General features: G+C 56.8%; 1 protein-coding gene across 1 annotated transcript; it reads right to left on the bottom strand.

The window, feature by feature from the left end:
• Positions 1–4,055: 4,055 nt before the first annotated feature.
• On the bottom strand, positions 4,056–20,377 carry TEX29 (testis expressed 29). Its single transcript, XM_046028186.1, has 5 exons — positions 19,990–20,377; positions 16,376–16,486; positions 5,914–5,983; positions 5,011–5,174; positions 4,056–4,243 (listed from the first exon to the last, which is right to left on the bottom strand). The coding sequence occupies exons 1-5, from the start codon at positions 20,045–20,047 to the stop codon at positions 4,209–4,211; spliced, it is 438 nt and encodes a 145-aa protein (XP_045884142.1). The 5' UTR covers positions 20,048–20,377; the 3' UTR covers positions 4,056–4,208.
• Between the last annotated feature and the right edge of the window lie 2,493 nt (positions 20,378–22,870).

Genomic DNA, 22,870 nt, shown 5'->3' with positions numbered 1-22,870 from the left:
CTCGTTCTAGCCCCGGCCGCTCTCCAGAAAGAACGCCCCCCGGGGGGCCGACCAGCCCTCACAGCACAGCCACTCGGGGCGAACTTTATTCTAGGCATCTACATCTAATTCCTAAAACCACTTCGGCAAGGCAAGGGATAGAGGTCCATTTTTAAAATCTTTTTGCTTGCAACCCAGAAAGCAGCACAGGGGGGATCATCATGGGAGGGAAAGGGGAGCTTGAAGCCAAAGAAAGCGGCTCCGACTTCATTCGTCTTCTTTCGAAGCCTCAACAGCAGCTTCTGGGTGGCTCAGACCCGGGGAGGGCCGTGTGCCCGGGTGACATACCGACACACGCAGACATACGGAGGGGGGGACGTGCCGAACTGCACCAGGCGCTTAAACACACGGGACCCAAATTAGGACTTACCAGCAAGTTCATTATCTAAAAATAAATCAGCTTTTCTTTTCTTCATCAAAAGATCAGATTATAGTGTGCGCTGCCTGACTTCCAGAATCCAGTGTTCTTATTCTCAGACAAGGGAGGACCACGAGGATTATTACATAATCTGTCAGGTACCACACAGGCTGATGACAGGGGCTTTGGGCTCCACGGTGAGGGCTGTCGCGTGGCGTGCCCACCGCCGGCGCGCAACAGGCCTCAGCGGCAAAGCACACAACCACTCTGGGACGCAGCAAGGAGAGGAGGAAACGCTGCCTGCGTTTCGGGCGGGATGCTCCTGGCCCCCGAGGTCCCATGGGCCTCCCCCACCTTCTGCACGACCCAGTGGGGTCTCTTCATCCTTCTGGGCGGCAACAAGGCCGAGATGAGCATCCCTGGGCCTGTCCCCTCACAGGACAAGAAAGGTAATGAAAACGTGGGTTCCCACATGCCCCCCCCCCCCCGTCCAGGGCAGGCAGCCAGCCCTGGGGCCCCACAACAGATCGCTGCTGTGAGGAAGGGGGTACAGGGGAGCTTAGCCTGTTTCCACAAGACTGCTTTCCCTCGGGTGCCCGCCTCAAGTCCGGGGCTCCCAGGCCACCCACACATCAGACCAGCTGGCTGCAAAGTCGGGGGCGCTTCGCGACATCCCGTGTGTTCCACAAGTTGCTAGAACAACTCACTGAACTCGGGGAAGGACTATACCTAACGACTGAAGTTTTATTATAATCAAAGGATGCAAATCAGAAGCAGCCGAAGGGAGAGAGGCATGGGGCGAGGTGGAGGGCCCCACAGGCCGCGTCACCCCGTCCCCAGACACAAGCAGGTGGGACAGCGACCAGGGGCGCTCAGCCCCGCCCAGTGACCTGCACGTAGCGGGGCTTCTATGGACACGACTGATTACATTGCTGCCCGTGTGGTTGAACTCAATCTCCAGCCCTCGTCCCTCCCAGGGGGTGGGCTAAGGTCCTGTGGTCGGGGTCTCTGCTGCGCCGACTCCATCCCGAGTCATTCTGTTAGCATCGACCGTCTGGCTCCTGCCCTGACTCACAGACACATGTCTAGCCCTCGAGAAGCACCAAGGGACAGAGGTCACCTCCCGGGCAGCAGCAATAAAGACCAGGCCTTTCCTCAGGCTAAGGCCAACTTCCTCATTACGCTGGGTTGGGGCGGGGAGCCGTACTGGTCAGGGTTCTCCAGAGAAGCAGAGCCAACAGGAGATCGACTGATTCTAGAGAATTGGCTCTCGTAGTCGTGGAGACGGACAGATCCCCAGATATGCCAGTGAGACGGACAGATCCCCAGATATGCCAGTGAGACGGACAGATCCCCAGATATGCCAGTGAGACGGACAGATCCCCAGATATGCCAGTGAGACGGACAGATCCCCAGATATGCCAGTGAGCTGGAGGAGCGGAGAGCGGAGGCCGTGAGTGCCGGTCTGGAGTCCGGCAGGCCCAAGGCCAGGAGATCCCATCTTTCAGTTTGGAGCAAAGGCAAAAAAAAAAAAAAAAAAAAAAAAAAAGAGCCAATGTCTCAGTTCAAAGGTAATCAGGCAGGAAGAATTCCCTCCTACTCGCTGGACAATCTGCCTTGCTGTTCTAGCAGACCTTCAACTGACCGGATGAGGCCCACAGACCCTGGGGCGAACAGTCCGCTTGATTCACATGTTAATCTCATCCAGAAACATCTTCCCAGACACACCCAGAATTATGCTCGAGTAAATATCTGAGCGTCCTGTGCCCCAGTCAGGTTGACATCATGGGACCAGAGACCAGTGTCTACCTTTGTCCTGAGGGACAGACTGGCCTCACCACATTGTGGGGTGAGAGAAGGCGTGAGCGGCGTGTGTGATCAAGTACTAACTGTGCTCATTCGCAGTTGTGGGGACACGGAAACGTATTTCTATCTTCTTTTCCGGATTTTTCACGTCTTCTATATGAGAGTTTTTTAAGGAGGAGGTAAGAACGTAAGCAACCATAGAATCCCGCAGATTGAGTCCAGTATACTCAGTTTCCACGGGCTGATGCTCCTTCCCAGCCCAGGCAAGGGTTAAACCAGCCACGCCACAAAGGGGAGGACCGGGCCCCAGGCAGGGGGTGTCCAACAGAGAAGGGGCTGGGCTGACCCAGTGCGGCACGGCAAACCTGACTGCCCGGGACAGTGAGCAAGGCAGGCCGGGCTGCCCTCGGAGCCCCCGAGGCCCTCTCCAGCCTCCAGGGCTGGGCTGTCAGCACACAGCCCCGGCCACATGGGCTTGGAAACGAGGCCCGTCTGGGCCGAGACGCTCTCACAGTGTAAGACACACAGAGATTCCTAGAGGGCTCGGGAAGCATCTCGTTAGGCATGTTCCTGTCCTGACGGAGTGCTGAGAGGACGTTTCCGACACACCGGGCTAAACAGAACGCACTACTTCGCTTCATTTCACGTTTGACGTTTTCAAAACCGTGCAGAACGGCCCACGTGGCTCACACCCCCGTTCGCCATCTGCAGCTCAACAAGCTCTTCCTCCGGGCCCTGCTCCTTCCCTTCCGGCCCCCTCGGGAACTCAGGCTGACTGGGATGGATGAACGTCGACCCACTGGCAGCTACAACAAGGAAGCCCTCCCAGCGGGAACCAGGGAGCCACCTTCGGGGCCCCCAAGCCAGGATTGTCCAGCCCCACCCACTGGCCCACTGGGCCTCCCCTGCTGCCTTGATCAGTGTGGAGCAGTCACGCCTTTAAGCAGGGTGTCTGCTCTACGGATTGTTTGTATGTGTGCACGCAGGCGAGCGTACTGCACGCGTGAACAGCAACACGTGCGCACGTGTGCACGCCCGTATATGTGCGTGCGTACGAAGGCGCTTCATACACGCACGCACACCCACACGTGTGCACGCCCGTATATGTGCACGCATGTGGTCGTACGCACACACGTGTGGTCCCGTGAGCGTACACGCACACCAATATGCGGGCATGCAGATGTGCGTGCACACACACGCACACACGTGCACAGGCATGGACTGTGTGTGCGCACTCGTGCACACAGGCAGACGTGTGTGCATTCATGCCCGTGTGCACACTCACAGGCACACGCTGCATGTGTGAATATGCACGTGCTTATGCACACACGTACACGTGTGCATCTGTGTGTACACGCACGCCCACATACACATGCACACGTGCACGCACACGTGTACACGCACGCACCCCCACAGACGTATACCCTAAGCCTACAACATACGGACACATGAGCCCCAGCTACTCTGGAGAACACAAGTGTTCAAGGTAAAAGGCAGAGATTCTCCGAGACCCTGGGCACGTCCCCCCAGTTAGCGCTTGCCCGTCCCTCGGGAACCTTTGTACATTCCGCCCTGGAAGAGGGCCAGGGAGAAGCTGCAGCAGGTGGCCTGGGCCTCCCAGAGGCGGACTCCGTGCCTTTCCCCGCACAGCTTGCTGCTGGGCAGGTCCGGAGCCTCCCATGAGTCGGAGCGACAAGCCCACCCCCTGCGGGCGCAGCCTGTGTTCCGAGAAGTGGCACGGTGGCTTCGCCAGGCTCCAGCAGCGGTCACAAGCAGTGCAGCCGGCTGCCGACAGCTCCCAGTCAGCGTCCTGGCACCTACGGGCCAGGCCTGTCTGGAGAGAGAAAGGCCTCTGTGACCATGAGAACACGCAACCGGAAGCACTGAAAACACCTTTACTGTTTGCTCATTGTGCTCTTGCCGTCACACGCTCCATGGCAGCTCGCCGGCTCGGCCCTTCCAGGTGGGCGTCTCTGCAGATCTTCGCTTTGGCTTCGTCGCGCCCTCAGTCGTCGTTCTCTTCCATTATGGTCAAGGAGGCTGCATTGAAGATCAGAGAGGGGGTTTTCTGCACAGAATGTTCCGCAATCCCAAAGACACGTCATCAGGTCTCCAAACACATCTACGGGGCCGTGATCTAGTCCAAGACAAGGCTGGTCAACGGTCTGTCCACCCTGCTCCCTGTCACCCAAGGAGAAGTGTCTCCACTTCTCGTGGCCTCACTCTGCAGAGGAGGGGCGCATGTCCTGCCCTGCGGGCAGCACCATGGGGCTCAGACAGCTCAGCAGGGGCAAGCCAAGAGACCCTATGGGATGTCTAGACAGGCCTCTTCTCCCTGCCCCCCTCCCCAGTGGCTCCGGTGAAACCAAGTCTTCGCGACTGTCGGGCGTCAAGCAGCCCAGAGAACTCGCGTCCACACAGACACCGCCTGAGGCACAGCTGAGGGCGCGGGCGCTTCCTTCCCTAACCTGGCCACGCGCTCCCCCGTGAAAAGCCACCAGCAACTGGCAGAGCCGTCCTGTCCTGAGACCATCAGTAAATCCACAAAAGCAAAGGTACCAGGGCCTGAGCCACCACCACCCAACCCTCAGGCTGTCACGGTGGTAACCGGGTCCCCAAGCCCCAGCCAGGAAGTGCCCGACTGGGTCTGTGGGCGCGGACTTGCCCAGCACTGCAGCCGCCCGCACACCTCTCCGCCCCGCCTGCCCCAGGGCATGCCTGGCCTAGCCGGGGTCTCTGGGGGAGCACAGCCGGGGTCTCTGGGGGAGCACCGCTGCGCCCTGTGCCGGAACGACCCGCTGACTTACTGTCCCCCTCCCTGACGCTCTCGCTCTTGGTCTGCGGCTCTGAGCTCGTGGGCTTGGATTCTTCCTCCTCGCCCGACGGCGCCGTCTCCGCTTTCACGCTGGACTTGGGAGATGGAGGTACGTCTGTGAGCACTTCCTTCTCTCTCCTGTTCTCTTGAACAACGCTGACAGGAAGAGAGAAATGGAAGGTGGACAATTCAGCAGGTCATCTGGACCCTCACCACGACATGTCCCTACAACAGGGGGACTCAGGCTTTGCCTCAGCTGTTCCCACTTCAGCTTGTGATACGCGCTCTACACACGCGGTCCTACGTGGCCTCCTGGTGCCCGAGGGCGACAGCAGGGCAGGGAGGGGTGAGCGTGCAGGCAGGGCCCTCATGACGTCATCTGGCTCCACTCACAGCGGGGGAGTAGTTTTCTTTGCTGCTGGACAGAGCGACGTGACCAGTCTCCATGGCTTCCATCTGTGTTTATACGGGGGCTCGTGTTGGGGGCCCCTCAGCCCTGAGTGGCAATGATGCATCCAGGCTCTGACCATGACTAACCACTAGCTGCCGTGGGCTTGTGTCCCCATCGCCGAAACAAGAGGGGAGATTCGTGTCTAGAGCACGTCTACACCGTGACTCCCAGCACGGGGGAGACTCGTGTCTAGAGCACATCTACACCGTGACTCCCAGACAGCACCTGCAGACACACCGGGCAGGGATCCCCACACCCCCTTGTGGGCCGATGGGGGCGAGCAGGATGCGGACCGGGTTGGAGCTCCGGAACTGCTGGGGGGGGCGTCCTCAGGAGCTCCAGGGGAGCTGCTGGGCCGCTCTGGCTGACGCCGTCCCTCACCCGCGCCTCGCCACCCCGCGTCCCACACGTTCTGCCGGTGTGCTCAGTGCAGGACCTACTGACCTGTAGATGATAGTGATGATGAAGGCCCCAGCGACGATCACAATCAAGGCAGAGAAGACCTGCACGTAGACTGGAAAACAGTTTCCCGTATGACGTCAGACCTCCCGCCCGAGTCGGGGCGCCCGCCCCTGCAGCCCACAGCCTCTCCTCCACCACCTCCCCTGTGGACATGGCCGAGGGCTGGAAGGCTCCACAGATGCGTGAGGCTCCATATGGGCCACGCAGAGGACGGTCGCAGGCTGCCCGTGAGGACAATGGCACAGGCAGCGTCCTCGTCTCTTCTCCAGAAGAGCTCTTCTGCGGCCCATGAGCGGGGCCCCCTGCCCCAACTCCCCAGAAACGGTTCCTGGACTTTCAGGGGAGCTATCCCAAGACTGAACAGAAGCAGAAGGCTTCTTGGCCGATGGACACGTTCCACTGGCTGAGCCACTCTGTATGAGTGAGGGCTTTCTGCTGTTCCCACGTCTTCTCTCGACTTGCCCCAACAGAAGAACCTGGCCTTCACGGTGACTCTTGTGTGTAGCCCCTACGCCCGTGCTTCCATCTGTGGGAAAGTTCTGGGCCCCTCCCCACCCCCGGGGGAAGCAGGAGTGGGCATGGCCCGGCCTTCCCATGGGGACCCTCTATCGCAGGAGCCTCTCCCATTGGGACTGATGGTTGGGGTCCATGGCTCCTGGGCTCAGGGCTCAGGCAGAGCCGGGGGCCATGTCCCGGGGGGCCTCCTGCCCAGGCAGCCCCCAGGAGCACGCTCAGCAGAAGCCCTATGACCGACACTCTGTCCATCGGGCGGAGGTAAGGACACGGAAGACGGGATGCAGGGAGAGCTCTCGCCATGGCGCCCGGCGTGCAGTCTGTGCACGGGGTCCCTACACTTTTCCTACTGTCTGCCTCGTCTCTCGCTGCTTTCTGCTCTTCCGAAGGGTGCAAACTGGCTTCTTTGCAAACCCCCACCTCGAGAAACAGGGTTTGCTTCAGTTCGTTCACCACCGCCCCAAAACCACTTGCACCACCCTTCACCAGCCGCGACATAGATGCCACGTCCCTGGGAGCTCCGCTCGTGTGCCGAGGCTGACGGAACACAGTAGGACCAGCGGCTGGCTTCCGGCCACAGCTGTGCTGGCAGAAGGCCATGATGGTGTCCCTCGGAGGGCTCGGGGGCGCCTCCCTGCCTCTCCAGCTCCTGCTGGCCCTGCCCTCCCTGGAGCCCTTGGCTTGTACACACATCCCCCGGTGCTGGGTCTTGCCATCACGCGGCAGCTTCCCTCTATGACACTGTCTTCACGCGGCACTCTCCTTCCTGCCTTCTCTGTCTCTGTCTCCTATAAGGACACCAGTCCCCTTGGATTTGGGGCTCACGCTACTCCAGGGGGACCTCACCTTAACTACTCACAGCTGCAAAGACAGTGTTTCTAACTAAGGTCGCATTCACAGGGACCAGAGCTTTGGCCATCAACACATCGCTTGGAGGGCAGGGGGGGAAAATCCAACGCACAACAGAAGGTAAGCTGTAGCTGCAGAGAAAGCGGCCTCGCAGGTACAGGAGGGGGATTCCCAGAGGAGCTGCTTTCCCAGGACCTTTTACGTCTTGAGCCTGGGGGCTGAGGTCAGAAGGCTGAAGGGAGTTGAAGCCAAAAAGCCCCACGATAGCAACCCAAATGCTTCGTTTTCCCCTACTGATCCGAGCTCAGTAAGTGAGGGTCAGGCATACGCTGGGCACTCCACAGTCAAGGGTCCATCAGGGAGAGGAAGGAGCAGGCAGTGGGACCCGGCCTGTGGGGTCACCAGCACACCGCCGCATGAACCAGTCGGCAAGCTGCTTGTTGAAGGCTCTGCTCAGCCGGTTTATTCCTTTCGGTGAGGCATTTCCTGTGGAAATGTGTGCATCTCGGTTCCTCTTTCCATCTCTAGGGCTGTGCGAACCAGCCCCCAGCACGGCCTGCAGGATGCTCACCTCCTGGGAGTCACATCCAAGTGTAGACGCTTCCACACCGCAGAGGGCTGACCTCTGAGCCAAGGGCACTGGGCAGGGTGTGACTGCTGGGGCTGGGTCACAGTCATCGTGGCCTCTACCTGGCTTTCTCGGGCTACCCGCTCTAGGAAGAGGCCATCACCATGTCTTAAGGACCAGCAAGCAGGTCTCACGTCACAGAAAAGGGCTTCCTGTTAACCCCAAGAAGCACGCACCAGCCAAGTGAGCCATCTCAGAGCAGGCCTCCAGCCCCGGTCCAGCCGTCAGATGACTGCCACCTCGTGAGTCGCCAAGCCCACTCTACCCAGCCACGGCTCTCAGCCTGGCATAGAGAAAGTGCACTTCATGACGGTGAATGAACTGAATGGAAATGACCAAGCCAGGAGCTTTGAAGGGACAAGAAGGGAGCCCTCAAATTCCTGAATCCCAGGATATGTACATTCCTTAGTGTGATTTTGTGTCCTGGTTCTTGGGAGTAAATTCACCTGGTTCTTGGGTGAAGCCGTGAAGAGACTCACACGTGGGGAGTGTTGGAACATCCGACCGTCCGCATGTCTTCCACTTTCTCACACATGGAAGTCTCTTCAGTCTTCGCTGTCAAGTTTCTGGAGGCAGAGCCCAAGTCTCTGTGATGCTCTCAGCACAGGATCTACCCAGCACCCGATTTGCCATCGACAACGTGTACGATTTACCATAAATCAGTATTACGATTGGTCACTGAGAACTAGCAGCCTCCGAGGAAAGCATTACTTTCTTTAAGGAATCTCCCGGTAATTTCGCCCTCAGGTACGGGTAAAAGTTTTGACATCATCTCAGCGAGTCCCATGAAGCAACCGAAGTCAAACACTCCAAAGTGACACGTTAAATACCGTGTCCTGAATCAAGACTGAGGAATGAAGGCAAGTCCTTCTCTTCCAATTCCCAATTCTTTCTCAAAGATCCAATGCTATGGGGCGCCTGGGTGGCTCGGTGGATTAAGCCACTGCCTTCGGCTCAGGTCATGGTCTCAGGGTCCTGGGATCGAGCCCTGCATCGGGCTCTCTGCTCCGCGGGGAGCCTGCTTCCTCCTCTCTCTCTGCCTGCCTCTCTGCCCACTTGTGATCTCTGTCTGTCAAATAAATAAAATCTTTAAAAAAAAAAAACAAAAAATCCAATACTAATTCCCCGAGTTCACTTTCCTAATCACACAGATTACGCCGTAGCACAATGTGCACCTCAAACCAGCCAATTTCAGAAGTTGGTGAAAGGTGTTCATAACATGGAATTACGTGCACAAAGGACTCATAATACCCTGTCACTGAACGCTACAACTTACGCGGCACAAAGGTTCGCTTGCCGTCTTGAATGAGAAAGATGTCAAGGAAATGAAAAACAATTTGAGGGCGCGGCGAGAACCCAAATGTAGGGCTCGTGGCCCAGACTCTTCCCACAGTGGCCCAACCTCTCGAGCCCGAAAGAAGCCAGGAGCCAAGGAAAGCCCATCCACGGCATTCACTTATTAAAACTGGAAGGATGGAAAGAGGTTAACGCGAGCCTCCATGCAACAATAGAGCAGTGAACACTCTTCCTGGACAAACTATTCCGGAGTTCGCGTTCTTTCGGGTTCCGGACAGACACTAATAGGTAAGGTGCTACGAGGAATAAGGCTCCCCTGCCACATGTGTTACGGCAGAAGGTAAAAATATCAACACGCGTTATGTCTGGATTATACATGAACATGTACAAAGGGCTAACCTGTTCGTCAAATTCTCATGTCTGGATTATACATGAACATGTACAAAGGGCTAACCTGTTCGTCAAATTCTCAGGAGAAGACATTCGGGGCAGGGACAGATGGGAAGAGGAGCGGCGGCAGCTTGACCCTCTGTGCCCGCCCGAGCCACAGTCTGCCTCCGAGGGCCCATCTCACCGCCTGTGCTGTCGGGGCCGTTTCACTGGGACGTGAGGAAACCGGGGACACAACCAACGACGACGGCCACACTTGAGACCTGACTGAGAAACGGAATGCCTTCTGCCCCTCCAAACGTGGAAGACGGAAAGAACAGATTCAAATGCCCTTTGGAGGTGAACGTTCCTGCTTGTGGAAGCCCGAATGGTAAACGTCTCAGAAAAACGAAGACGCACAAGCGCTTCCCACAGAGGAGCCCAGAAGGAAAGCGCCGCGACGCGCTCTTGGCCGCCGCCCTCCAGTGACGAGATGTGTGTCAGACCACTGATGCCACAAAGTGACAGAAATGACAAATGCAGAAAGCAACAAATTATGGCCAAACCACCACCCAGGGCCGTGACCCCAACTCAAGAATAGCAGTCACGTAGCCCAGAGAACAAGCTGCAGATCCGTAAGCCATTGCGCATGGGAAGACCTGGGGCTTGAAAGCATGTTCGCGTGCGATTCTGGCTACAGGTTGTGGGTTTTACAATGAGAGACGTGCAGGACAATAAACTCTTTTAAAGACAAAGTGCTGTGTCTCACTGCAGCTTTGACCACCCAGTTGTGTGCAACCGGACCCGAGGTTCATTAACGTCTGGAATTAAGGGGCGCCTGGGTGGCTCAGTGGGTTAAAGCCTCTGCCTTCAGCTCAGGTCATGGTCTCAGGGTCCTGGGATCGAGCCCGGCATCAGGGTCTCTGCTCAGCGGGGAGCCTGCTTCCTCCTCTCTCTCTCCCTGCCTCTCTGCCTACTTGTAATCTCTATCAAATAAATAAATAAAATCTTTTTTAAAAGTCTGGAATTAATTTTTAGTGTGGCATCAGAAAAAGAAGGGCAGGAAAGGAGCCATCCCCTCCCAAATCCCTCCTCCATAAAACCAATGAGAACACTAGGTTTTACCAGAATTTTATCACATTTATCAGAATTTATGATAATAAACTTTTCAGAACTCTGAAAATCACCCAATCAAAAGTTTGCAGATGAACAGATGAATGTCAATAACGACAGGGAAATGTAGAAATTTTAACTTGACCTATTCCCACTCTTGTTCACCTCCAATTCCGTGCTAGTCTTGAACCAAGAGCCCACAGTCACGGTGACGACTAGCAGCCTGGCATCACTGAAGGGGGCAGACCAGGGCTGGAGCTCCTTCACAGCCCAGTCCCAAAGAACCGTCATTATTTGGTCCCTCCAGTACTTCGCCAGAAGATCTCACTTGCAAGGCTATCTTTATTTGACCCGACTTGCAGCTAATCTGGTATGAACAACTTCTTCTCAGGCATTTGTTGAAAACAATCCGAGGCAATTGTTAAAAATCATGATGGCTAAAATGGCTGATAGCAGTTGGGGGTAGGTAATAAGTCGACCAAAAAGTTTAAGAGGAAAATCTAGGGAATTATCTGTCTGTAGGGAGGTCTGAAACCTGTGACATATTGTTGGGATCTAGAAGGTAATGGGCACGCCCACGCCTGCGCACATACTTGGGACACTTTCACTTCTGGCGGAACGTGAGGCTCTGTGTAAGCAGTAAAGATGAAGGCACAGCTGGAAACTACCCAGCTGACTGTTGAAGGTGCGCCCCAACACACACAGAGAGCCCCCACACGAAGACTGACACTTGTTGTTTGCAAGAACCCAAGCAGATTTTCCAGTTGCAGCCGACCAGTAGGCCGACCAAGCCGAGTCTTGAATGGTCACATAGTACACACAACACAGACTTTATGGAATTAGCTCAGAAAAGTCACTGAACAATGCTAACAACGGCTTTGGGGAGGCAGGAAAATATGATTTTTAGAGTTGCCACATATTTTTAAATGTCTAGTTTTCAACTTAAAAGTTAGATGTGCAAAGAAACAAGAAAGCACACACACACACACACACACACACACACACACACACACACACACCAAAAACTGTCCCTGTGCATGACCAGATGATGGTTCACTAGGCAAAGATTTTAAATTAGCTACTTCTTGGGGTGCCTGGGTGGCTCAGTGGGTTAAAGCCTCTGTCTTTGGCTCGGGTCATGATCTCAGGGTCCTTGGATCGGGCCCCACATTGGGATCTCTGCTCAGCAGGGAGCCTGCTTCCCCCTCTCTCTCTCTGCCTGCTTCTCTGCCTACTTGTGAAATAAATAAATTTCTCTGTCAAATAAATCTCTCTATCAAATAAATAAAATCTTTTTAAAATAAATAAATAAAGTTACTTCGAATATGGTAAAAAAAACAAAAACAAACAACAACAACAACAACAACAAAAAACTAAATGAAACCATGTCGGAAGAGGTAAAGTAGGAGAATGCTCTCACCAGACAGAGTACCAATACAGACATAGAAATTACCTTTTTTAAAAAAAGATTTTATTTATTTATTTGACAGAGAGATCACAAGTAGGCAGAGAGTCAGGCAGAGAGAAAAGGGAAAGCAGGCTCCCCACTGAGCAGGGAGCCCGAAGTGGGGCTCGATCCCAGGACCCTGAGATCATGACCTGAGCTGAAGGCAGAGGCTTAACCCACTGACCCACCAGACGGCCAAGAAATTACTTTTTTTAAGGAACAAAATAGAAATTCTGGAGTTGGGAGTGTACCAGAAATGAAAATATCACTAGAGGAGTTCAATAGATTTGAGCAGGCAAAAGAAAGAATCCTCAAACCTGAAGATAGATCAGTTGAGACTGTTCGAGCAACAGAAAACAGAATCAGGAAAAGTTCACGGAGCCTTAGAGACCTGGGGGGCACCATGGAGCAGTCCAAATGCACAATGGGAGTCCCAGAGGGAGTGGAGAGAAAAGAGAAGAATATTTGAAGAAATAGCAAAAAGTTTCTAAATTTGATGATTAGGATAAACTCAAAGAGATCCACCCCTAGGTACATAATAGTCAAATGACAGAGAATCTTGAAAACAGAAAAAGAGATGCACGATGTATATGAAGAAAAACAGAACATGAAAAAGAGAACATGATGTATTGAAGAAACCTAAAGAGTGACAGTGGGTCCCTCACCAGAAACCACGGAGGCCAGAAGGCAAGGTGATGACCTAAAGTGCTGACAGGAAAAGCCTGCCAATCAGGAATTCTATATACAGCAGCACTATCCTCCCCCAAATGGACAAGTTCAGACAGCCCCAAAAGGAATTGAGAAATTTATCATGAGCAGACCTGTCTTAAAGGAAGTACTAAATGGGAGTCTCCTTCAGAACGAAAGGGCAGGATACTAGACGGAACCTCAAACCCACATGAGTAATAAAGACCATCGTCAGGGTACCCAACAGATGCAGACGAAGAGTTTGATAAACTCCAACATCCCTCCACAATAAAAACACCCAAGAAACTGGAAGAGAAAGGAGCTTACTCAACCTGACCTTTGGTACGACCCATAGCTACCAGCATCCTTACTGACGAAACACTGAAAACATCCTGCTGAGATCAGGAACCAGATAAGGAGTCTATTCTCACCGACACTACTCCTCATGTACTAGAGTTTCTAACCAGGGCAATTAAGCAAGAAAATGAAATAAAACTCACTATACTGGAAAGAAAGAAGTAAAGTGATCTCTCTTTGCAGATGATACACTCTGGTATCGAGATAATCCTAAGTAATCCACTAAAAATGAGTAGAACTAACCCATGAGTCCAAGAATTTGGCAGCCTATAAGACCACAATATAAAAACCAGTTGTATTTATATATCCTAGCAACCTTTCAATTCTCCTGTGTATACACCTACAATTCTACATACAGTCTAAAAATCAAATTAAGGAGATATATCCACTCACAATAACACCAGGAGAATAAAATACTAATAAATTGAACAAACGAAATGCAAGATTGGTACACTGGAAACAATACACTATTATTGAGAGAAATTAAAGAAGACAAATAAATGGAAAGACATCCCCTTGTTCATGGGTTAGAATACTTAACATTATATTAAGATGGCAATATCCCACCCACAAGTTATCTACAGATGCAAGACAATCCCTATCAAAATATCAGATGGCAATTTTTTTTCAGAAATTGACAAGCTGATCCCAAGTTAATATGGAAATGCACAGAACCCATAGTAATAAAAAAAATACTGAAAAAGTAGAACAAAATTGGAGGAGTCCTGCTTTTCAATTTCAACATTTATTGTAAAGCTACAGCAATCCAAATGGTGTGGTACATGCTTAGTAGAATAAAGCGGAGAAATAAACCCTCACACGTCTGGGCAACTGACGTCAGACAAGGATGTGAAAGCGGTTCAACGGGGAAAGAAGAGTCTTCCTAACAAGCAACGCTACGACAACGACACCTGGAAATCTACATGGAAAAGAACGAAACTGGATCCCTGCCTCACACTGTGAAAAAAAATTAAGTCAAAATGGACCAATGACATAAACATGTAAGTAAAACCATTAAACTCTTAGAAAATAACAGATGTAAATCTTTGCGACCTCGGAGTAGACCATGGTTTTTGAGCTATGACACCAAAAACGCAAGCAACCACAGAACAAATAGATAAACGAGGCATCACCAAAACTAAAAAACATTGTGCTTCGAAGAGTCACTATCAAGACAGCGAAGAGAGGACCGCCAGATTGGGAGAAAGTAGTTGCAGGATCACATATCTGACAAAGGGCTACTGTCCAGAACATACACGGGCTCTTACACCACCACAACAAAAAGACAATTAACCCAGTGAAACACCAGGCAAGAAACGTAAACAGTCTTCTTCAGAGACGACGTATAAACGGCCAAATGCCTGTGCAAAGGTACTCAACATCGTCACTCATCAGAGAAGACAATCCAAACCACGGCGAGACACCACGTCATACCCATCGAGGCGGGTATCATCGAAAAGACAGACAACTCGTGTTGGTGAGGATCCGGAGAAACTGGAATTCAGGCCCTGAAGCTGAGACTGTCCAGCAGGGCGGCCGCTGTGGGAAAGAGTTTGGCGGTTCTTTAAACATTTTAAGTAGAGCTGGTAAAGGACCCAGAATTCCACGGCCGGTGAATGCCCAAGGAAAGTGAGAACACGTGTTCATGCAGAAACGGACACACTCGTGTCCCTAGTAGCTGACACGTGGGAACAACCCAAACCTCCATCAGCTACCGGATATTACTCAGCCATAACAGGAACGCAGTACGGCACCTGCCTCTACGCGATGAATCCTGCAAACACGTGAAGCAGCAGACGCACAGGTCACAGGCTATACGATTCCATTAACGTGAAATGTGCGGAGTAGGGAGACCCACAGGGACGGGTGGGTGGCTGCCAGGGGCCGGAGGGAGGGGGAATGGGGGCTGTCCGGTGGGTGAGCACAGGGCTTCTTCCGGGGCTAATCCGGATGCTCTGGAAGTGATGGGGGATGGCTGCAAACCGAAACCCACCAGACTGTACACTTTCAAGGGGTAAGTTTTATGGTATGAGAATTTACCTCAATAAAAATAACGAAAAAGAGGTAATTTCCAGTTGTTTCTATCTACAGGTACAGGGAAAGCTGTGGGATCCCACGGTTGCTCGGGTCTCCCAGGGCAGAGAGAAGTGGGGAAGAGTCTGGTCCCGTCTTCCGACTCAACATCTGGATGAGAAATTGTCACCAGATAATCTTCTCAGCTGTTAATGGCGTTTCTTGTGGCCTTTCCAGGTTCTTGGCACAAGTGAGCCTTTACCCACTGGGGAGGTGAGGACAGAGTCGAGTGGCCTGGGACAGGGAGGGCATGGGTCACGTTCCCCACAGCATAGGAGCCGCTCAGCGCCAGGGGCCCACGGCCAGCTTCTACGTGGGGGGCACCTTCCTCCTCTCTGGCAAGGTCTTGTGCAGGCCGCCCCACCGCACACCCTCCTTCATTCCTCTCCAAACCCTCCCAGAGCCAAGCACCCGCATTTCTAAAGAGGGCCAACAGCGCAAGAAAACACTTCAGTCATCAAGTGAATCTCATGAGGGTTTGGAAACACTAATTCAGAAAATTCTAGGGGCCCAGAAAGCTCTAAAGCAGGAGCAAAGCCCCAGACAGCGTAAGGAGAAGACCCCTCCCGCAGGACATCGGGGCTTGCCGCCCGGCCCGCACACCACCCTGGCACTGGGCTGTGAGTCCCGTCCCCAGCGCGGCCAGCTCACAGCCTGCGGGAGGCCCTGCTCCGCGGGCGGCGGCCTCTCCCTGCTCACACGGCCTCCCCATCTCAGGACGCCCCGCCGGCCCCACCACACCCCGGACTCACAGGGTCAGGGTTTTCTGCTGACCGTGACAGGGCTGCGAGGAGCCCCGTGGGGTCGGACCTTGCACACAGCCGGCAGCCAGCCCCGCCCGGAGCCGGCTGCTTCTGCATGGCCACACGCCCGGGGTCTCCCGGGACACTTCCTAGTACCAGGTCCATTCCATCCAGGAGCGAACGTCCTCGGGGGGCTTTCGTCCCATTCAGTGACCCCAAAGCTGGCTGTTCCCGCTAACACAGCAGAGTGTTGGAAGCAGGGAACCGCCGGGGCCGGCCCAGCAGGGGGCCCGGGGAGGGACGCAGCCCGTGGACCTCCGGGGCCGTGGACCTCCGCGGTGGCTCTGCGGGGACCAGCGCAGTACTCACTGGGCACCGCCTTCTCGTAGCACACGCCTTTGTAAAAGCAGCAGCCCAGCTCCTTGCAGCGGTCCCTGGTGACGTTGTAGTCGCAGATGTCGTAGAGAGGAATGTCGCACACTGCAGAGCAGACACACAGCCGTTGGCGCGAGACAACAGCCCCCAGCAGTTCCAGGCCCGAGCTGGGAGGGGGGCCTGTGGCGTTTTTTCATTATGCATCATACGATCTCACTGAAAGGTCTGAATGAGATTCTGAACAGAATCAGGCCGAGCGAACCTTGGAGAGGGACGCGGCCCTCCGACCACCAAGGACATAGTGCGTCTCCGCCGGGCCCACCGGGCTCCGCACTCTGCGACGTTAACGCGGAAGCTCGGAGACCTGGTGCGGGGGACGTGGGGGCACCAGGCGCACCGTGAGCCCCAGTCACCGGGAAGCACACCGGGAGAGCATTAGCAGCTCAGGCTGAAGAGGATTCCAGAATTCGAACGTCGATTCAGAAGGACAGAATGGAAAATGTCGGCTTTGAGCAAAAGCAAGCAGGTGAGGACCCGGACCACGGGCAACCCGCTCGGTCCCGGCTACTGACGCGCTTCCAGCTGGGGCACACGGGAGTCCCCTCGGGCAGGCAGCAGCGTCCGGCCCAACCCAGCTGGGAGGTCCTGGCACGAGGGGAAAGGGAGGCGGTGGCCTCCAGGACACCCAGTCCTTTCTCCAGCACGGACAGTCCTTCAGACACGGGGGCTCCCAAGAAACCCGCCGACCCTCCTGCTCCTTCCCGAGCTGTGCGGCCGGAAAGCCACTGCAGACACGGCAGCACCCGGCCGGGCAGGGTCGGGGGACGAGGCCGCTCGCGGTCACCCGCCTGCACCTCTGCCCTCTCCCAGAGCCTGGCTGGCCGGCCAGGTGGGGTCGGCCTCCCCTGCTGCCCCGGGGTCACCCAGTGCTTGGCTGCCCTGCGAGCCATGTCATCCATTTAAGGGTGTGCCAGCCGTGCCCAGCGTTGCCTCCGGTGGGGTCCGGGCTGCACGGAGCCCGCCCAGGCCCTTGTGGTGGCGACACGGCCACCACCGACCGTACCTGCGGCAGCTCCGCACAATGGACAGCGAGGGCCCCACAAGATGGCAGCCGCGTGGTGGCAAACACCGGTGCACTCGGCGCCTTCCGCCTTGTCCAGAAAGTTCCAGGAGACCCAAGACTATGCAGCTGAGCGGGAGAGCTGGGGTTCCCATCACCCCACTGTCTTCACAGAGCCCAGGGACCGAGGGGTCTCCACGGTGCTCCGTCATGACTAAGGATCATTCCAGCCAACAGCACGGGCAGCCAACAAGCTGTCGAGGCCTACGTCTGTTCATAATGTGTGTTTTCTTCCACGTCACCCCACGTGCGCACACCGGGGACTGCGACTTCCCACTCTGGCTGCTTTCACAGAAGAGTCTGGAAGAGCAGTCGGTCCCCAGAGCACTGGGGCAGGAGGTCAGTCTTCCGAGCTTGGCCAGAAGGCACCCCGGCCTTCTTTCCACCGCAAGACCCCAGCCGGGGGCTCTCATCCCGGGGGAGGGGGGGCGCTGCCCAGTCTGGGGGTTGGGGGTCCCACTGGCTCACCCTCTGCCTTCAACAGGACACCGTCAGAATGGCGTGGGACTGAGCCCCGGGGCCGGCACCCTGCTTTGCTAGGTGACTTGAGATGTGCCCCCGCAGCCCTTCGGTCTCCCCGCACCTGCACAGCAAGCACCTGCCGGGCACAGCGAGCTGCGGCGCGGTGGGCAGAGGTGAAGATGGCCCCCGCTGCCCGCCCCGGCCAGGCAGTCTTGAGGCGGCCGCCTGTCACCTCCAGGATCCTCACTGCTCCTTCTTCCCGTCTGTTCTTTCCCAGGCAAGCCTTCAGCGTCACCACCCCTGCCCCGGGGGACAGGCGGGAGGACCGCCCAGACATGGGGGAGCCGAAGCCCACCCCTGAAGGCAGGAACACCGGGCAGGCAGCGCTTCTGGGGCTGTGCCAGGGTCCCCACAGTTAACACGGCCTTCCCCCGCCACCTGCCCCCCACCTGCCCTCCCCTGCCCACCTACCCCCTCCCTGCCCACCTGCCCTCCACCTGTCCTCCCTCTACCCACCCCCCACACCTGCCCAGGCCCCAGCGGCCAGCGGCCAGCAAAAGCAGCCTGCAACAGCAGAAACACCGTGCCGGGCCCCAGGAAGGCTGCCGGCAGGTGCTGACAAAACCAGCTGTCACCTGACGGCTTAGCAACAAGTCGCAGGGTAAAAAGGTAACAGCCACATTGACACCTGCAGGGGTGACAGAGCCGTACCATCACTCGTTGGCCTTCGCTCCCCGCCGCAAACTAGACAACTAGCGGTTTAGGGTCAAAAAGCAGGTGGGTCATTGTGAGGCCAGAGAGCAGGGCCCTGCTGCAGGCGGCGAGGACGGGAGAGGAACTCCCGCCCCGAGCAGGTTAGCACCCCAGCTCTCCGTGGTGCACCTGAGTGACCGACCTGCGCCCGCCCACACCTGGAGAAAGGGGCGGGCCCCACTCTCCAGCCCCCCACCTCGGGGCCGCTGGTCTCACTGCCCTGACGTAGAGGCAAGGGAAGCTGTCCACTCCCAGGCCCGGACAACACAATGTCCCCCACGCAGGTGCTTCTGCCAGGAGACTCGAAGGGGCCACTCCAGACCAGCCCTCTCTGCAGCCCACCAAGTGCTCCCAGGTACAGGCCACCTGCCGCCTCTGTCCTGGGCCTTAGGGATCAGAAGCCACACCTCTCCAGTGAGCACCCCCAGCCTGGATTGGAGCTCGGGCCCAGGCCCTGGGGTCTCGAGCCAGACCTACTGACCAACGTGTCCCAGCTGCTGTGTATGACGGAGACCCCAGACTGGCCCCACGAAGGGTGTCCAGAGCGAGAGCCCAGGCCCCAATGGACTCCTGCCAAGCAACAGGAAAGCTGTGTCTTGCTGAAGCGTGGCCAGCCCAGAACCCTGCCCAGTCAGTCAAGGCTCCAAACCAAAGACAGGAAAAAAATTTTTTAAGTAACAAACACAGAAACCAAAATTTTTTTCCTTCTATCTTCTTATCTTTTATCACAAAATAAACGTGTGCAGACAAGTTCCCTTGAGAAGAAAAATTGAGTCGCACGCAAATGTGCATGGTAGGAACGGCCCTTCCCTCCTCGGCCATGCAGGGCACCCCCCGTGTGGACCTCCGTGGCCACACGCACACGTGCACACACGCAGACCCCCAGCCTCACGGAGCCACCGGCTTGGTCCCCCCCAGCACCCCAGACGAGTTTCTGCCCGCAGACCCCGGGCACCCGGGATGGGGGAGGTGGACTTTCCTGTTGAGAAATGCGTTCTCTGTAAGAGGAACTTGCTCTCGCGACAAACATTCTGAGACAGACGTGTCCAAGCAGCACGTCAGAGGGAAACATCTCTGACCCCTGGAGCCCGGGAGCCAGCTGCACGTGTTTCTGACGCCGAACACCGGGCGCAGGGGTCTCCACGGGGACACGTACAAGAAAGCGGAGGCTGCAGGGCATTTCCCCGCATCCCTTTGCCCCCTCCCTGGCTCAGCCTGTGACCGGCCGCGGTCACGGTGGGGTGAGACGGGCCCCGCGGTCCTTCCCCGTTACCTGCAAATTTCTTCAGGAGGTGCGAGGGCGATTTCTTGAATTCGGGTGCGTATCTCATTATAGCAGTCAGAGGGCAGACGAGGGATCAAGGGAACCTGGGACAGAGAACGGGTTAGCATAGGTGGGACCGCACGGAGCGTGGGGGACTGGCGGCCGTGGTCGGTGCGAGGACGGAGGGGCCAGGCGGCGTGGGACCGGGGTCGCACCTGGCAACCATGTCCCCAGCCGAGCCCACTCAGCCAAGCAGTCCTGTTCCACTCCAAATGGACAACCTTGGATCAAACGAGAAACCGGCGCCGCCTCCTCCCACCGCTCCCACCAGTGGCGCGTAGAGCCAGTGACAGGACTACCCGACCCGCTGTGATGTCACACAAGCCCATGACCTCACACAGAGCGGGCAGGGCGGTGACACAGGCCGCTGGAAGACAGACGGGGTGCTCGCAGGGCCGAGGGGAGGGAAAGGGCCCCGAGTACAAGGTGTGGGGCCGTGAATCCCCCACCCAAGACCCTTTCCTGCAGGACACACAGGCCTGGCTTCGCATCCTGCCTTCACTCCTGGGTCATCCTTCTTAGGGTGTCCACCCTTGCTGGGATGCAACAGTGAGCAAAACAGGCGAACCCCAACCCTTAGGAAATATCCCCCCAGAAGGAGACTGACCACATCAAATCAGGCATGTGCCACAGGGGGAAAGCAGAGCACAGAGCAGGGGTTGATTCTCTGCTCAGGCAGGGTAAGCCAGCATCCTCAGGCCAAGACAGCCTCTGAGCAGTGTGCGGAGGAAGTGAGGGAAGGCACACAAGCCTGAAGCAGCAGCCAGTGCAAAGGCCCTGGGGTAAGTCAGGCCCGGCCAATCTGAGAAAAGAAGAAACCGTGCACTTGGGAGACCGGAGGATCAAGGGGACCAGTCTGGCCGGGGCTGAGGTCCCAGGGGTGTGACGAGCAGCCAGTGGGCTTGAAAGCCATCTGTGTGCCTTGGAGAAGCAGCCTGCTGGGGTCACGGAACCTGTATGAGGCAGTCCTGGGGGTGGGAGCTCCAGAAGAGTAGGAAGGGAGGGAGATCTATGCCCAGTCTGGAGAAGGGTGTGGAGCAGTAGAGGCCCAGGTGCCAGGTGACTGTCCATCTCCCATGCCTGGGCTCCTGGGGCAAGGAGCAGGGCCCATGGGGGAGGGCTGGGTACTGGCAGATTGCAGGTGGGAAAGAGGACAGAGGCCACAGCGGGAAGGCTGTGGAGGCCACAAACGGCCAACCCAGGGTTGGGGGTGCCTTGGTGCCAGAGACTGAGCACCCAGGGCAGGGAGCGGCAGCCGGTGGGGCGGGAGTCAGGGTAGCCTTGTGCTGAAACCTGTCACTGTGACCCCAAGGGCAGGGGCCCAGAAGTGTCAAGAGCCCAGGGAGATGCGGGGGACGGCAAACCGGGACAACCAGGCCAGAGTGGAGCAGAGGGTGCGGGGGAGGGGGGCACACACACAGCCAGGGCAGCCCACGGGGGTGCGGGGGTGGGAGCCGGGCCCCCAGTCATAACAGCCTGGAAACCCTGGGGTCCGGTGGTGAGCCTGCCGATTCGGCAGTGCCAGTCCCTCCCACGGCTCACGCCACAAGTAAGCAGGCTTTGGTCCCCCTCATCATCAGCCACAGGACCTGGCCTCCTGGGGCCACGATCTCGTCTGGAACACGAGGGTGACGACCCACCGCCCCATGTGTCGCCGGTGCCCGCTCCGTGGTCGCGCCCGCGTCAGAGGGCTTCGGACAGCCCCACACGCGAGCCTGGTACCCTCGGCCTGCGACTCACGGGCCAGACGCTTCGCCACACAAAGTGCCCCGTTGGTGGTTTCAGGGCCCCCGCGGAGTCTGCGACCATCACGACCCACCACAGAACGTCTGCCGCAGCCGCGCGCAGTGACTCGTCCCTGGCCCCCGTCACCCGCACGTGGCCCCCTGCCTGCGAGGCCTGCCGCACTCAGCCCGCGAATCGCTGCGAGCGCGGGCCGTGCGGTGTTCCGTGTCCGGCCCTCCACGGAGCAGCGGTGTTGGCGCCCGGCTCCTTTGGCGGCTGGACCCTCGCCTCGCTTCCCCCGCCGGGCCGGGGCCGCACTGCAGCCGGGCAGCGCGTGGCTCGGCCAAGCCAGCACGGCCGGAGCCCATGTGCCAGCCCCGAGTACCGTTCCCCCGTGAGGACAAACAACCCCACTGATCTCACTGCGTTTCAGCTGAGACACGTCTGCTGCCGTCAACGGTGAGGCCTTCCTGGGGGGAAACAGAGGTACTGTCACGGCTCCGCTCGAACAGCAAGAGTGACACCAGGACCCATGACAACTGCTGAGAATTCCAACTCCTAACCCTTCAGTAAAGCCGAACCGGGATTCCGCCAGCCTGGGCCGGGGGCCCTCACCCCACCGTCCTCACGGGCAGTGCTGCGGGCGGGGCGGGGAAGGGCTGGAGCCACGTCAGCCCGGCAGCGTGGGCCCGGGGCCCTCTGGGAGTCTCTCCGAGGACAGGGGGGCAGCCAGGGCCACGGAGGGGGCAGAGTGGCCCAGACACGTGGAGCCTCCCTTGTGGGCACAGGCAGGGAGCGAGGGCAGAAGCGGGGGAGGGAGCGGACGAGTCTCCCGAGAGGCCCATCTGCCCAGAGCAAAGAAACAGTCGGTGGCCCAAGGGGGAGCCGCAGAGCGGCAGCAGCTTCGTAAAACCGCGCGCAGAAGCCAGAGGGTGGGATTTGCCGTGTTTACAAAAGGAAACCAGGGCTTCCCTCAACTGCCTTTTTTTTTTTTGAAAAACCAGAAGCATAAGATCATCAAGAAAGTCATTTCTAAAACGACTTCTAGGAATCTGGCAGATTTTATCAGAATTAAAAGACACGATGTTCCCAGAAAGGAACGCTG

Source organism: Meles meles, chromosome 14 (assembly GCF_922984935.1).
Source record: "Meles meles chromosome 14, mMelMel3.1 paternal haplotype, whole genome shotgun sequence".
NCBI classification, from domain to species: domain Eukaryota; kingdom Metazoa; phylum Chordata; class Mammalia; order Carnivora; family Mustelidae; genus Meles; species Meles meles.
This window is presented reverse-complemented; position numbering and strand designations above follow the sequence as displayed.

Excerpts from the sequence above, each read along its gene's own strand:
- TEX29 (XM_046028186.1), bottom strand. The coding sequence starts at position 20,047 with ATGAGATACGCACCCGAATTCAAGAAATCGCCCTCGCACCTCCTGAAG. Across the intron at positions 16,487-19,989 it reads CCTCCTGAAGAAATTTGCAG|TGTGCGACATTCCTCTCTAC; the intron begins GTAACGGGGAAG and ends TCTGCTCTGCAG. Across the intron at positions 4,244-5,010 it reads GAGCGTCAGGGAGGGGGACA|CCTCCTTGACCATAATGGAA; the intron begins GTAAGTCAGCGG and ends TCTTCAATGCAG.